This window comes from Crocuta crocuta, unplaced genomic scaffold (genome assembly GCF_008692635.1).
Source record: "Crocuta crocuta isolate KB4526 unplaced genomic scaffold, BGI_CrCroc_1.0 scaffold384, whole genome shotgun sequence".
Classification (NCBI taxonomy): Eukaryota; Metazoa; Chordata; class Mammalia; order Carnivora; family Hyaenidae; genus Crocuta; species Crocuta crocuta.
This window is the reverse complement of record NW_027532182.1, coordinates 347,135-363,113: the sequence shown is the minus strand read 5'-3', so window position 1 is coordinate 363,113 and position 15,979 is coordinate 347,135. Positions and strand designations below refer to the sequence as shown.

Here is a 15,979-nt window from a genome sequence, read left to right as displayed (position 1 = left end):
GAAAAAAAAAAAAAAAAAAAAAAAAAATGACAGAGCCAAGAACAAGTGATGTTTCTGGTGGCACAGCTGGGATTTGAACCCAGATTAGTCCAACCAGGAGGTGATACTTATGGAAGGAGTCCAGATCAGGGGAAGGCCAAGGCTTGTGCTGGGCCTTGGCCCACAGGTAATATTTGGGAGAGGGGGGAGGGTGGCTTCAGGTGGGGCTCTGCCAGGCGGTGCTAAAGTTGTGGCTTTCACCCCCCACGCCCACCCACAGATCCACAATGCCCCTGAACTGGCCCTGTTCTGCGAAGGCTTCTTCCTCAAGCACATGAAGGCCCTGCTTGAGCAGGACTCCTTCCGGCAGCTCATCTACGGCCGCAACAGCAAAGTGCAGGGCCTGGACCCGCTGCAGGACCTGCAGACTACCCTGGCCGAGCGGGTGCACTCCGTCTACATCACCTCCCGGGTGTGAGGGGGCTGGGCGCACAGCAGGTCAGCTCACCCAGCCCCCTCTGGGCCAGGGCTCTGTGTCTAAGCATATCCCAGGGGGTGTGAAAAGGCTGGGAGTAAGGGCTTCAGGGGGGCATCTGAATAAGTATGTAGCCAGGGCCTGAGGCTGGGTCATGGCCCCATTGAGGTGGCAGGGGCACTGGCTGAGGCCCTCCTGGAGCCAGGCTCATGGGACTCAGTTTCCCCCTCTTTCCCCAGACCTCCTCTCTGGTGTTGATCTGTCCTTGGGCAGGTAGATGTGCTCTGAGTCCTCCTGTCACTGGGCAGCCCCACCTTCAACCCTCTGCCCCAGAGCTGTGTCTGCTTGCCTAGTGATGGGCAAAGTCAAAAGGTGGCCCATCCCTCCACCCCCATACTGTTTGCACCTTGAGGGCCACCGTGTACTCACCCTCTTGTGCCACTTCTCCCCTCCTGGAGATCTGTGGCTGATCCTGATTCACCCCTGCTTGAAATAGCTTCTGACCATGCCTTCCAGGCTCTAACTGCCCTCAGTCCCCAAGTCTCCATAAGCTCAGACCCCAGCTGTGGCTCCTGGGGGTACGGGTATCCTGATGAATGTAGAGAACATAAGACTCTGGGCCCCAGGCCACTTCATACAGAAGCCAGCATTTTTTCCTCAACATCGTGTCAGAAAGGCTGCCCAAATCCCTGAACTTACTCAAGGCTGTGCCTTTGAAGGCTTGATGTGAGCCTCCAGGGGGCCTGAAGATCTCTGCACAGAGGGTCACTCGGTCCTGTTTTCTTTGGTGTCTAGGCCTACAGAGGCCCTCCTCTGGGGACCACAGACCTACTCAGTTAGTGGTACAGCAGTTCCCCAACTGATGCCTTCAGAGCTTCCAGTCTAAGCCCCGGGTGGCATGGAAGAGTCTGGGGGCCTCAGCTTGTGTTGCTGCTGCTGTTTTTAGGGAACAATTCTGAAATCCTAAGCCTAGATTTAGGCTGCGTCTGTGGGCTCAGGAAGCAGACCCCTAAGTGTACCCCTGGCTGAGTCCTTCAACTTGGGCTAGAGAGGGGGTGCTTCTCACTGGAAACTGTGGGTCCTGGGGGTATAAAGTATGGGGCACTGGTGGGAGGGAACGGCTGGGAGAAGACCTGCTGCTTCTCACCTGCCTGCCCCGGGCCTGCTGCAGGCTCTGGGCTTCCCTAGCTGGAGGGGCAGCATCGGGCTGGACACTTGTCATATTTATGGACCAGACACTGGGGGAGCATTCTGGACAGCTTGCTCTGGGTGTAGCCTTCTTCAGGCTGTCTGGCTGCACCTTAGAAACTATTTATTCACCGAAAGCCCTAGACACTTCAGAAGGTGTCACTTTGGTTACCTTGAAAAGCCCCTGGGGGCTTGCAATCTTAGAAAATATTTTCGACTGGCTGCTTGAGCTGGATGTACAAAGGAATAGGCATTATTTTATTGCTGTAATATTGTATGATACTGTAACTATACATTAATGTTGTCACTTATTGTAAATGTACCATGGTTTTATTAACAATAAACACTTGTTAACAGTGACCTTGGCCTGGTCATTCCTGATAGAGGGTTACTCAAGGCTGGGGAAGAGCCCATTTAGGACCAGGAAGAGGGCCCATGGCTAATTCCCTGGTTACTCAGGCTTCCTGCCAAAAGCTAGGTTGAGGCTACCCCCTACTCACCTCACCCAGGACCCGAGCCTGCATCCATCCCCCGGCCAGGCCTGGTGTTCTTCTTCCATTAAATGAAGTCGCTGAGGAGATAAAATCGTTCCCGTGTGTTAAGCAGATACATGCCATTGATTGGGACAGAAAAGGTGTTTGGAGCGACTGGAGTCCACAGACAGGAATAAGATGTCTGCAGGGGCTCTTCCGACCTCCCCTGGGCCCACGCCACCCCCATGGCCCTCACGTGGAAACTGCTGTTGGAGTTAACAGTTGTTTGCAAACCTTTGTACCAGCCAAGCCTGTATGGCCCAGGGAGGTGGAGGCAGAGTGTTTGCTGCCTGGTAATAGAGGGAGAACAGTAAGCTGGTGACTGGGGCCCAAAGGTCTTCTGGGATCGGCTGTAATTTAAGTACAAAGTCCAGGCAGGAATAAAAGTTTTTTTTAAATGTTTGCTACATGAGGCAGGAAGAAAAATTTCTAAGGTCACTACAAACAGGGACCCAAGTGTTGTGGTTCAGTAACTTGATAGGACAGAACTCAGGGGTTGGGGACAACATGAAGACCTCATGGGGTCAGCTAGGGTCGGTCTGGGAAAGGCCTGGTGCCCAGCTTTGTGGCTTGGGGCCCTGGCCCAGGTGGGGAGACGACCGCGTGGGCCCACAACGCCCTCTGGGGGCCAAAGGGAGGAGGCGCGCCCCTTGGCGCCATCTTTCTGGGCAGAGGCCCCCATGAGGGAGGTGAGGGAGGACGGGGTTGTCCTTGCCCGGCATGTGCCATCTGCAGGAACTACCCTTCAGGAGTCTGTGTCCACCGTCCCCACCTGCAGGATGCGCCTCAGTCAAGCACCCAGAGAGCTCAGCCATTTTTTTCTTTCGGGGGCAGGGCAAAGGGAAGGCCATGTAAAGGAGGGATGGGTCCCCTTTAAGCCTATGTGTAGCAGAGCACACTAAGGAAGCACTTCAATCACAGAAATAGGGGCTAGAAATAGAAGAGACCTGGGGGTGTCTGGTGACCTTACCCCTGGTGGCTGGGCCACCTCCTCAGGGCCACAGCTCCAGAGCACGAGGCCACCTCCTCCAGCTGCCCGCTTCAGCTATTAGCTGGCAGAGCCATGTGAACTCTTCACAGGCGTCCCTGGGAAACAAGGGGCTGAGGGCGTCCATTCCGGACCAGTGGGATTGCATTCTTCAGCCGTCCTGCAGGAAAGAAAAGGCTGGCGCTCGGCATCTGGAGCCTGGGCCTGTCCCCAAAGGAAACTCCTCCAGACAGGAGGGTCCCCTGCTTTCCTGCCCCTGCTCTTCCCTCCCCTTTCCCTTGCTCTCTGCTGGTTGCCCAGTGGCAGCCAGACACCAGGACCATGGAAACGGTTTCCTCGGCTGAACCACCTGCAGCCTGGTAGCAGAGCCTCAGGCCTTCCGTTTCTCGCCGCCCCACGCTCTGCAGAATCCACAGGACATTTCCCCTCTACCCAACTATTCACAGAAAGGGGCATCGCTTACTCCCGAGGCTGAGGTCTGACCCTCCTATTCAGGCCAGAGGGATTGCAGCCCTGCCCCTCCTCCAGGCCTGCAAACTGGCGGCTGGTGTTAATGGCCCTCAGATAATGAGTCTACATTTTTCCAAGGTGCCAATCACTTATTTCCTCCTCTCCCCCTCCCCACACCCTCCCCCCCCAACCCCTTTGTGTGCATCTCCTGGTCACTCTGGAGTCCTTGGGGACTACCGGGGCCAGATGAGTAGTGGAAGCGCTAGGCCAGCATTAACCCCCTCCCACCTCAGGAGGATGGAGACCATTTAGGAATCTTCTTTGTTCAGGCTTCTTCAGCCCCCTTCCCTGTCCTGGGGACAGCATTCCTAGCCAGCCTATCTGAGTGCATTTCGCCAACAAGATTTCCTGAGACAGCCTAGCTTCACAGACGTCACTGTCTGGGGGCCAGATGGTGAGGTCTAGGGGAGGTGTGCTTTTTCAAGTTTGGAGGGGAATCCAAGACCACAATCTCAAAGTGCAGAGACTTGTTTAGGAATGTACGCTTTGCAAATAAAAGGGCCGGCACTGTACAGGGCAGGCAGAATGTTCACTTCCTCTTCGTGTGCAGGGGAAGGCTGTCCCTGAGAAGAAGGACCTTGTTGGAAGCCTGAGAACCGGACAGATCTGACCACAAAGCGCATCATCTCCTTGCTGCCCAAAGCTCTTTAGCTTAGGTTGTTAGAAGAGCCAGTCTTAGGAAGTCTTACTAAGCTGTGTGTCACTGAGCAGGTCCCCTAGTTATGCAGTCTCAGCCACACGACCCAGAGACTTCTCGAGCACTTGCCATACGCCAGGCCCCGCTATCTGCTCTTCACACTCAGCTCCATTCACTCCTCACAATGGCCCAGGAGGTGGCAGCAGTCATTACCACCTGCAACTCACAGATGTGGACCTGGACAGCAAATGGAGGAAAGTGGTGTGCCCAAGGTCACAGTGAGGCTCAGGGCACAGCACTGTTGAAGCCAGGAGGTCTGGGTTCACGGCACCTCTCCCTGCATCCTGGGGCAGAGCACAGGCCAGGCTTCCCGGCCAGAGACGGCATGCAAGGGCACGGCCCACCTGGGCCCCCATACCCGTGTAAGGACGTGGCTACATAATTCTAAGAAACCACCCAGCCCTGACCATTTGACACTCTTTGCTTTTAAGTCACTCTCCTATGAAAATCCTCTTTGAAAGATAGGCTCGGGGACTCACCTGAAAAAAAGTGGATCAAAAATTCTCATTGCCCCTCCCAGCAAACTTTCCTTCAGGCCTAACAGGGTCTGTGGACAGAAGCCTGTGATCCAGGAGACAAAAGACCCCTAAACCTATGTAGGCAAGGTCCAGGCAGAATTTGCTCTCGTTGCTGTGGGTGAGTCCTGCGAGGTATGCATTTGATCCTCTTTGTTCTGAAGTTCCCCTTCCTTCCTTGCCAGGTGTTTGACTTCTAGGAACCTAGATTACACATCAGGGCTCAGGAAAGGGTCTTTAGACTCCTGGAAAAGCAATCCTTTTTAAGTTCTATGAAAAACTAAGGAAGATCAGTACCCAAGGCCTCCAAGTGAATTTTCCAGATAAAAAGGTGAGCGAGCATGAAACTCAAAAGACTGACACAGCCAGGGAGCTGCACAGCACTGTCACCAGCTCACCGTGGGGCACAGGGAGACTGCAGATCAGAACATGAACATGACTAAGCGGACGTCCACCTTGAGCTTTTCTCACTCTCAGTGACAGGGATAAGGAACAGTGCTTCAGAAACCAGCAGAAGACCTTAAGGGAAAAGGTTTCAGTAACACAGGACTGGATTTGGAACCAGAAAGTAGACACCATCAGACAGACATACCAATGTATGTGTGAAGCCACCACACAATTCCCATCCCCAACAGAAGGGACCAAATGACCGGACAGAAGCCTGGGAGGAAAAGCACAGCTGGCTGGCTTCCTGGAGGCACAGCACGTCGCTCGGAGGGACCACAGTGAGCACAGGGGGTGCCGACCACTTCTCCCACAGGCTTCTGGGTCGGTGAGCCCTGGCCTCCGTACCAACTCCTTCCAGAGTCTCCCTGGCAGCCGAGACACACCAGGAGAAAACAGGGAGAGGCGAAACCCCCACCCACGTGGGCTCAAAGAGCACCCACAGGCACTTGGTCTTTCTAGCCTATTGTTTATTAAAAATAGATTCTCTATCCCCCCTCACCCCTGCTAGCAAAATGCTCTTGCAAATTTTTTCCCAAATAAATGAAATAACAGATCTGGGGACTCAGTGTCATATTCTTCCTAAATGAAGAGCTCAGGCTTTCCCAGGACGCAGGGCAACAGGCCTGCGGAGCCAGGAGAGGAACAGTTACGCAGAGCACAGCCCAGCGCACAATGACCTGCCACGGCCATGTGGTCGGACCAGAGCCCCCAGTGCTCTAGGCCACGACGAGAGGCCCAGGGCGCCAGCAGGGGCCTCCCAGCATCACCAGAAGGCTGTGCATTTAATGTCCGAGAAGGGACAAGAGCCAGCATGGCTTCCACACAGGTGAGAGGGAGCCAAAACAGCTGGGCCCAGGGCAAAGTGTGAACTTGTGGGGGGAAAAAGGCGTGGGCAGGGGGAAGGGAGGCAGGCCCCCGACAGCACCAGAGGTTTGCCCAACCGTCCAGTTCCAGGCGGACCAGCGCAGAAGAGACGCCTTAAGCCAAGCTCAGCCACAGTGTGAACGTGTGGCCAGCTTCCAGATCTGATGGGGACTTCGTTGCTTTTGACAATCAAGGCCACCACTGGGTCCAGCTGGAGACGGCTGAGCGAGCCGGGGTCATTGCCTATGCGTCAGCCACAGATGCCCACGCTCCTATTTCTTCCGCTTCAGTTTCATATCTTTTTTATTCTTCATGTCTCTGTTTTTCTTCAACTTTTTGTTCTGTTTGGGTTCTTGTTTGGCTTCCAGCTTCCTTTTCTTGTCACTAGAGAGAAGGGAAAAAAAACCATGAGTAGAAAGAGAAAACGAAAATACGCACAGATCTTTAACACCTTTCAGACTGCTTCAGGCTTGCTTTGCTTTGCCTGCAAAAGGGTTTTCACCATCTGAAACGCTCATGAGTCAGAAATGTTCTCTGCAGGCCTATCCGCACGCCAGACACTGGGCTGGGGGGACCTGCCAGCCAGTTCCTGCCCCGACCAGGCCCTTCTTGGAGGAATAAATCTCTCTTAACACCTGAAAGCTGCATTCTCCTTGGAGTGCTATTCATTCTCCCCTCCCAAGACCCCGAGAAACACCTAAGGCGTCACCAGCAGGCCACCCTCCCACCACTCAAAAGCAGACCTAGTATCCCAATGACCCCGAAGATAATCTCTAATACAAAGCAGGACGCTCCCAAGAACACTCTAGAATACTTTCCAGTGTGGTAGTATTTTATTTTTCCTAAATGAGAGGGAAACGGAAAGGAGTAGGAAATCAGGTTACACGTATCGCTGGCCAGGGGAGGCCTTACCGACAGCTTAGTGCCAGAGTTATTCAGCAAATGGCTACCACCTTCCCTCCCTCTTACAGGTTAAAGATACTCTCCAGTGGCATTTTGTCCTGGGAACAAACACCTCCCTATGAGGAGAGAGTGAACAGTTCCATCCACAGACCACTACCATCACCTGAATGAAATAACCCCTCAAAAAAGAAAAGCAAGACCTCAAAGAATATAATGACAGGTATCTGTGTTTTTTTTCCCCAAGAGTAGAACTGACTCAGAGAATTTCAAGCAGATCTACCACAAAGGCCAGTGAAAAGCAGGAAGCTCCTCACCAGCAGGGACACAGCCAAACAGCAGGAAAAGCCAAGCTCTGAGGAGCGCGGAACCAGCGGGGTCCACAGCACACACGTCCCAGCCTTTCGTTCCAGTCAAAGCCACCATGCGCAAGACGGGAGGCATCACGGGCCCTATGCTGCATCTGCTATCTTGTCCAAACCAGAAACCAGGGCACACAGTGAGCCCTCATGCCACATCGGAGAGCATCCGGGGACAGAGGTTGGCATCACTGCTGGAATCTTCAAAACGCCACCGTGACTCGCAGAGACTGCAGGAGAGAGTACCCGATTTCTGGGATCTACAGTTCCTAGAGTCACAAGACTTCTTCTTTCCAAATAAATCCCTCAAGGGAGCCACCCTCCCCACTAGCCCCAAACCTGCTGTGGCAGCTCATCTCCAGATGCCCAGGGCAGGGGAAACCTCGTTCTCTTCGCCGGGAAGTCCAATACTGGTTCCGGCCTGAGGACCAATGATCTACAGATGCCCCCCTCTGCAGAGAAGCAGCTGGAGGGGAAGGTTTTCAAAGCAGGGTCCAAGGCCTCCTGGGACACCCAACTCTTACAGGTGGGCCTCAAGGGGGAAACTATTTTCACAACAACACAAACACGCTGTTTGCCTTTCACTCTCCCGGCTGGCCAGTCTTCCGGAGGCTGGGAGGTGTGCGGAGGCACCAGAATGAGCGCAGGAGCAGATAAGCCAGCTGCTTGCTGTTAACCCAGACAGTACTTGCAAAGCAGTTATTTGTAAAACAACGCCACTCTGAGATTTTTGTGGGCAAAAAAACAATATTTTTCTAAACAACAAAACCATAATGAGTCCACGATTGTTAATTTTGGATGAATTTTTTAATTTCTCAGTTTACTTCTAACATGGGAAACACTGATAGATATAACCCTCATAAATAAAAGCTCTTTGGGGGCCCTCAATTTTATGATGCAAAGAACTCTAAAGCCCAAGACTCAGGGAGCCACTGGCTTCAAGGAAAGGGAATTCAGCAGGTAAAACTCCAGCCTCAGCAGTGGGCACACCTGGCCCTGACCCCAGCTCAGCCTCCTACTGGCTGGATGCTTTTTGGGAAGTTACTGAACACCCTGGAGCCGCGGTCACTTCATCTTCAAAGCCACCGCCGTTGTGAGGGTGAACAGGACACCGCACTGACACCCACATGAGCCCCATGGCCCTGCCTCATCTGTAGGAAATACGACACCGAAGGAGCGACCCTCAAGGAAAGAGTAGTGACTTGTCCCTCAAAGCTTTGGCTTCAACTTCCTGTTTTCTAATGAAAGTCGCTCGAGTTGCTGAGAGGCCAGGAATGTGTCAGGCCCTTACCTCTTCAGGCTGACAATGGAGGTGTTCTCCCCAGCTTTGTTCAGAACTTCATTCCATTCTTCATCATCCCCTCGGATTATATATCTAAAAAATTTTTAAAAAAACAGAGAAACCTCAAAGCCTGCTTGACGAAGGGACTGCTGAAAGGACAGTGACAACACTGCCACCAGACGTGGCCCACCACGAAGGCTCAGCCAGCCGTGCCAGCGGGAGCGGCAGAGGGAAGGGGCACTCGCACACTAGGGAGCTTCACGGGAGCGAGGAGGGCCACCGGCCCGCTAGGAGTCACACTCTCACTAACTGTCCAGCAGGGGGAGCCTCCTGCGGCCCCACTAAGGTCTTCCTCACTCCCACCTCGAGGCATGTGCCCACAGGCCCGAGAATCCTGCCTCCCCGCCCCACCTCACCCCACCTCTCCAGAGCCAGCAGCCCCAGAAGGTCAAGGTTTTGATATTGTGAATTGTGGGGTTAAAACCCTGCCTGGAGACCTCTAGGCACTGTCATCTCTTGTGTCCAACCACCATTTCTAAGGACCCAGCCAGGGGGCTACAGGTCAATGAGGCTCAGAGGCCACTAATTCTAGAATCTTCATTCATCTCAACCCATGGAGCAGACAACACCATTATAGTTGAAGCTCAGGGGGACTAGGAGTCCTAGTCCACAGAGGGTTCCAGAACAAGTTGTTTTGTTGTTTTATTTGTAGGCAGAATCTTTTCTTGAATCAAGTTCACATGCAAAAGCCAAACAGAAGCAGCCACTGAAAGTGGATGTTCATCAAGCACCCCCTCCCTGGGGACCTGAGGGGAAATCCTCAAAATATGCACAGAGGGAGTTAGGGAGGTTTTAGCTGTTCGTGCTTCTAAAAGTGTCGTGCAACAGCTGCCCAGGCACCCGATGTGGACGAGAAGAGGCCTGCAGACAGGTCCCCAGGGTCCACAAAGCCAAGGCGGAGCCCCCACTCCCCACGAGCAGCACAGGGGCCTTACTGAGAGAGGTCCATGTTCTTCAGCTTCCCCACTTCTTTCCTGTGTTTCTCCTGGAACTCCTTTGCTGCTTCATCCTGCAGTCAAAGCCCCAGAGATAGAGCTGGTCAGAGCCAAGCAGAGGACAAATGACAGAAAAAGAAGGCAGAATATCACTGTGACGGCAGACAGCTCTTTCTCCTTGGTTCACCCCCTTCCCTGCCATCAGAGGCAACTCTTACTAAAAGAATATCAAACATGTGTTTTCTAACATCTGAAAGGACAAACAAAAAGTGTGGGCAGCAGCGCCGGACCGCCTGCACGCACACACTCAGGGAATGGCACATCGAAGAGCACGAGCTCACATGCAGGCAGGGCAGGGAGACGCAGGGAGCACCGCCCACCCCGCAGCAGAGGGCGCTTCCCAAAGGGCGACGGCCGCGCCTCCAGTTGCTAGCCTTCGGCGGGGGCCTACCAGGTCATCACTGAGGGTCTTCATCGTGGGCTCCAAAACCACGTCCTTCACTGCCGCCATCTGCTCCTCAATGGCCCTCTCCTGCACTTCGTTAAACAGCTGCAAGACAACAGCCGAGAGCTGACGAAGGGAGCAGCCGCAGGGACCCTGTCACTCAGCACACACTTCACGTGGTGAAGGGCACACACGTTCATGGTAAGAGTAGAAGACACAGACTGGAAAGACAGCAAATTCCTAACAGTGGTGCCGCCCCTGGGAGAAAACACGGGACATTACAGATAGAGCTGAAGCCCCCAATTCATGCGTGCGTGTGTGTGCACATGAGAAAATCTGCAACAAATATGGCCAAATGTTAACATCCATTTGTTTTAGGGCAGGGAGTGAGTTTGTTAAGTTATCTGAAACAGATCACAACCCTGCCCTCGGCTGACATTACCTTCACCACTTTGCGGATGATCCGGTTGAAAAGTCCCATCAGCTGGCCTGAGGGCAGCTCAATCTCCTTTTCGAGCTGATCCACAGACTTGTGCTGGAGGCCGATCCCTAAGAGCAGAGCCTGGAGGATGGAAAATCTGCTGGAGTGGCCACCAGGACAGGCCCTTGCCCTTTAAAATGGCACCAAGAACCAGTCACTCTCTTTTGACCAAGGCTCTCTGGTACAAAATACCGACTGGCATGGTCTATTTGGGCATCTTCTCTTTCATCCTGTTACTGAAACCCCCGAACTGATTATCCTAACGGCTGCTTCACAGCTGCATTTTAAATTATACAGTGCCCTTGAACCTCTGCTAAGGTAGTGTTAGAATGAAGGCAGTGTGGTGAGGTGGGAAGAATGTGGGTTCAAACCACAGCTCTTCCTCTCACTGACTGTGTGGTCGGGCACTGAATCAACTTTAGAGCCCAAGTGTCCCACCTGTAAAACAGGGAGAACACTACCCACCTAACAGAACCGCAAGGAATTAAACGCACAAAATTACATCAGAGCAGCCAACGGAACACCAAGCACACAAGCAACAGATAACCTACTGACTGGGCTGCAGACAGGGACAGGTCCCCCAGCTGGTTTAGAAAATACATCCGGGAGACGGCCGGGATCAGGTCCATGATGAGATGATAGTCCACCATGTTCCGTGAGTACATCTCCAGCCTCTTCAGGTCATAGGGGAGGAAGAGGGCTTCCAGTTCGGCCCGGGACAGTGCTGTACATGCAAGAGAGCCACACACGTCAGAGCAGCCGGACGCCCTTGCAAGGTCTGATGGGGTTCCCAGGTTAACACACAGCGGTCCCCTGGTAGTGCCTAGCGGCTGCTCCTCCACAAAGCCTCATCCGGGCCAGCCCTGACCTTTCTCCTGCCAAGGGCAGGCAGCCTCAGGCCACGCAGGGAGGGGGGACGGCTGGAATGTCACCCTTGCTCAGAGTTGCACCCAACACATCAGACCAAGGAAAGGCTCCGGCGCCCCTGTGTCAGAGGAGCACAACATTCCTTCCCCACTCTGCCACTTCTCAGGACCCAGCTTCACAGACGGTGTGTACGCTCTGCCCAGTTTGAGAAAAACAGATTTTTCCATCAAAATATAAATTGGTGGGAAAAAAGGAACACACACATAACCAGCAGCAAAAAAAAACCTAGTTATTAATACTAATGATCCATTATGCTTTTTAATATTTTAAATAGTCCAAAGAAATTTACATGCCCAAAACATTTTCCATGTGTTAGTCACAGAAGGTTGAGCACATATTCTTACTACAAATTCATGAATGAGGATTGAGACTGAGAATTGAGCCGGTTACCCTAGCTCACAAAATTTAAAACAAGTTCCACAATTAACTGGCTCTATGAACTTATCTGACACCCAGAGCCTTATTACAAAGATGGAAGGTATTATGAGCGCAGGTGCCCCTAAGGGAGAGCAGGGCCAGCTGGGAGCAACAGCGGGAAGCGGGGGTCAGTGGGAGATGCAGGCCTAGAACCATCCTTCAATTCTTAAGCCAGTCTTCTTCCTGGACCACCGTGCCACTCCTGCCTCCACGAGTTCAGGCGACCACTGGCCGTCTGCGCCAGCCCTCCCGGCTCACCTGGCTGTGCCAGCTTCCCGATGTTCCTGTTCTGAATGATGTTCAGAGCCAGGGCAGGAGAGAAGGTGCTGAACTGGTAAGATAGCAGGGCTAGGAACCGCCTCCGGAAGTCTGTGGAGGACAACCGCGCGGGGTCAGAGGTCTGGGGGCCCCTTGCCTGTCACCTCGCTGTCTCCCTTCCACTCCAATTTACCTTTCCAAAAGGCTGCGAGCCAGGCTCCCTGGTCAGCCTCATCCTCGTCGGTCAGGGTCTTCAGCATGATGCACGAGTGTTCTCCAGTCAGGTCATTCTGGAAACACAAATGCCTACTTGGTACCAAGAACACCCTTATCTGAAGCAGCTGTCACTGCTGAAGGGGAGGAAGACACAGTGCTCCCACGGGCCTCTCCCTCCTCCCAGCTGGGAGAGCCCCCCACACACTGCCTGCACTTCCACACAGCCCCATTTCCCACACAGCAGCTGTCAGAGGCCACTCGGTTCTGTGACTTCCCAGCCTGTGCTGTGGGAGTGCAGGGAGCGGTTCAGATCATCGAGGTACAAGGTCTGCTCCGGACCTATGGAAGGGAGCCACTCGCACACCCTCAGGTCAGATTCTGAACTCAGAATCATTATAGCTTAAACCCCACATGACCCAGTCGACACATTCTGGGTAACTTACAACAAAACTCCCTGCCCTAAACCTAGAGTTCCCACACTGGCAACCAGCCTGCAAATGTAAGCCTCTTTAGGTGCTGTAACAATGAGCTTAGGTTTTTACATTTTTATTACAGAACAACCACAAACCCTGCACCATAGAAACATCTACTGGATTTCGATCAAAGAGCATCCATATAACAATCCACCCACACCATGTCACAAATGGGCGGCGCACCGCACAGGAGCACAGGGATAAACGTGGTCCATGCCGAACTCAATGGTCGGCACAGTCCTCGCAGCCGACCAGCAAATTTACATCCCAGCCTCAACCCAACTCACTGCCAAGGACCCAGCCCACCTGGGAGCTGCTCTGCCCGCACAGGAGCAGCCAAGGGGCACCTGGGTGGCTCAGTCAGTTAAGCATCTGACTTCGGCTCAGGCTGTGATCTCACAGTTCGTGGGTTCGACCCCCGCATCAGGCGCTGTGCTGACAGCTCAGAGCCTGGGGCCTGCTTTGGAGTCTGTCTCCCTCTCTCTCTGCCCCTCCCCTGCTCATGCTCTGTCTCTCTCAAACATAAAAGATTTAAAAAAAAAAAAAAAAAAAAAGGAGCAGCTGAACACCAAGTGGTCTTCACCAGGCCTACTTTAAATGCTCAAATGGGCACTGACCGTGGACACGGGGGGCATTGCGCCCTCCAAAAACTCAAACCTCCAACACCCCTTCTCTCAGCTTCCCCTCTCTGGGAAAACAGAATTTCATCCTCTGAACACCAAGCCAACCAACTGGCCAACACCTCCTGTGCCCAAACTCTCTGCATTCCCTGTTGCCATGAAGGGTGAGGTGGCTACCTCTCCCCCTGTAACTGGGGTGCTACTCCCCCTGCCTCGAGGCCTGCAATCAGCCCGTCACCTGTACTATTTGTGTGATCTCTACAGAATCATACCCTGCAGCAAACATGTTCTAGAATCTCCCACCCGATAAACTCCCCTTAATGCCAGTTTCCCTGCAGCTACCTTGTTTCTCTGCCCCTTTTACTTCCCGTGTGAATCATCTATTTCCTCACTTCCCCTTCTCTCCAAGTAGGATGACCCCTCAGCTCTCCAGGAGCTGCCTTCCTTCTCATCACCACTGCCCATTGACCATGTATGTGTCCTCAGCTTACCTGCTCTCCGAAAGCCACTGCTTCCCTTTCTTGAAACACTGGTTAATCCTGGCTTCTAACATGCTCCCCAACTTCCTCCTACACCTCAAGGCCACTCCTGCATCTCCCAACTCATTCCTCTGAACGCTGGACAGTCCAGGACGCACCCTCAGTTGACTTTCAGTCCCAGCTTTCAACAGCTTTTAAAATGTACTCAATCACTGCAAAGTACTTACTGAACACGATACCACAGTTAGTAGCAGATGCTATTAAGTTACAGCTGTGAAGAAAACAAAGTCCTTGACCCCAGGGAGTATATTCTCTTGAGAACACACTCCCAAGTGTCCATCTCCAGCCCCAACCTCCTGCAGGCCACTGCTCGTCTCCATCCCCATCCAGCATCTGACAAGCATCTCCCACTGTCCCAGGGCATTCCCACTGTCACCTCCAGACCTGTCCCTCCCCCGGTGGCTCTTCTTGGCAAATAACACCTCCATCTCCCAGTTTTTACCAACTTTCAACCAAAAACCTAAGAACTGTCCTCAGTTCTTTTGGTTCACTCATCTTGCAATCCAATCCTTCAGTCCTAGTCAGTGTGACCCCGAAACATGCCTGGGCCACGTTTCCCCATCTTCAGTGCTTCCTCCTCAGCCCACACCCCATCTCACACCCACCCACCTCCCCGCCTCCACTCTTGGGCCACCACCATCCACTGTCTGCACAGCAGCCATAGCTCCTGAACACCTTCCTCCCACTGGACAGGAAGAAAACCCAATGACCCACGCCAACCTCCTTTTGTCACTTTCAAATCACCAATTCACGTCCACCTCAGGCTCTGTGCTTGTTGCTTAGAAACATCTTTTTCAGGGCACCTGGGTGGCTCAGTCAGTTAAGCGTCCAGCTCTTGACCTCAGCACCTCAGCACAGGTCATGATCTCACAGTTCACGAGATCAAGCCCCACATCGGGCTCTGCACTGACAGCACAGAGCCTGCTTGGGATTCTCTCCCCTCTCTCTCTGCCCCTCCCCCACTTGTTCGCATGCTCTCTAAATTTAAAAAAATAATAATAAACTTAGAAACACGTTTTTCTCCAGGACTGTCCGTGTGGCTAGTCCACTATGTTCAGGGTCCAGTGTGAAAGGCCACCCCTCAGAAGCCTGACCACTCAGCACACTACAATTTCAGTGTTTTTCTTCATGGCACATAGCATGATCTAAAAAACTTCTCATGACTTCACTTTCCTATTGCCTAATTCTACTCATAGAAAATAAGCTTTGTGGCTCACCTTACTCACTGAAGGTGCTAAATTTTTTTTTCATGAACTCCCAGTAACTCTGTCCGACCTTCCATAATAATCCTCCATGGCCCTGTCATCCATGTAGTCGCATCCCTCCCTCAGATCCCTGAGGCTGCCCATCTGTAACCCTCTCCTAAAAACACCATTTCACATTTTACAAATTCCAGGAGGTCCCCAGGGTTCAGGATTCCAGAATTTGATGAACAAGACCACTTGCACTTCTGCCACTTTTTTTTTTTTAATGTTTTATTTATTTCTAGGAGAGAGAGAGAGACAGCGTGAGCAGGGGAGGGTCAGAGAGAAAGGGAGTCACAGACTGAAACAGGCTCCAGGCTCTGAGCTGGCAGTCAGCACAGAGCCCAATGCGGGGCTCGAACCCACGAACCGCGAGATCATGACCTAAGCGAAAGTCGGATGCTTAACCGACTAAGCCACCCAGGCACCCTGCACTTCTGCCACTTTATAATCAAGCACAAAGCCAGGTACACACCACGCGTGTACTGCACAGTGGGGGAGTGAAGTGTGTGACCGTGTGGCCTTTCAGTGGTGGTGGCTGTTTCAGTGTCCGTCAGAACAAACCTCTTGGAGGCAGGGGCACACATGCTCAGAGCATAGCAAGAGCACCAGGGCTCTACATAAGGA

The 15,979-nt window shown here is 52.9% G+C and overlaps 2 protein-coding genes across 3 annotated transcripts in view; one reads left to right on the top strand and one right to left on the bottom strand.

Annotated features, from left to right (window-relative positions):
- The window catches only part of ABTB2 (ankyrin repeat and BTB domain containing 2), a 170,971-nt gene extending 170,428 nt beyond the window's left edge, over positions 1-543 (top strand). Inside the window, exon 17 of the mRNA XM_077777477.1 lies at positions 260-543. Coding sequence (XP_077633603.1) covers positions 260-457 — 198 coding nt within the window. The 3' untranslated portion in view covers positions 458-543. The remainder of the gene's footprint in view (positions 1-259) is intronic.
- Positions 544-5,778: 5,235 nt separating this feature from the next.
- Positions 5,779-15,979, bottom strand: part of NAT10 (N-acetyltransferase 10) — a 35,769-nt gene continuing 25,568 nt past the window's right edge. For both annotated transcript variants that reach the window (XM_077777473.1, XM_077777474.1), the window contains exons 22-29: positions 12,454-12,550; positions 12,261-12,371; positions 11,210-11,382; positions 10,620-10,739; positions 10,184-10,282; positions 9,733-9,806; positions 8,747-8,830; positions 5,779-6,580 (exon numbers count right to left, since the gene is read on the bottom strand). In XM_077777473.1, coding sequence (XP_077633599.1) covers positions 6,469-6,580; positions 8,747-8,830; positions 9,733-9,806; positions 10,184-10,282; positions 10,620-10,739; positions 11,210-11,382; positions 12,261-12,371; positions 12,454-12,550 — 870 coding nt within the window. In that variant the 3' untranslated portion in view covers positions 5,779-6,468. The remainder of the gene's footprint in view (positions 6,581-8,746; positions 8,831-9,732; positions 9,807-10,183; positions 10,283-10,619; positions 10,740-11,209; positions 11,383-12,260; positions 12,372-12,453; positions 12,551-15,979) is intronic.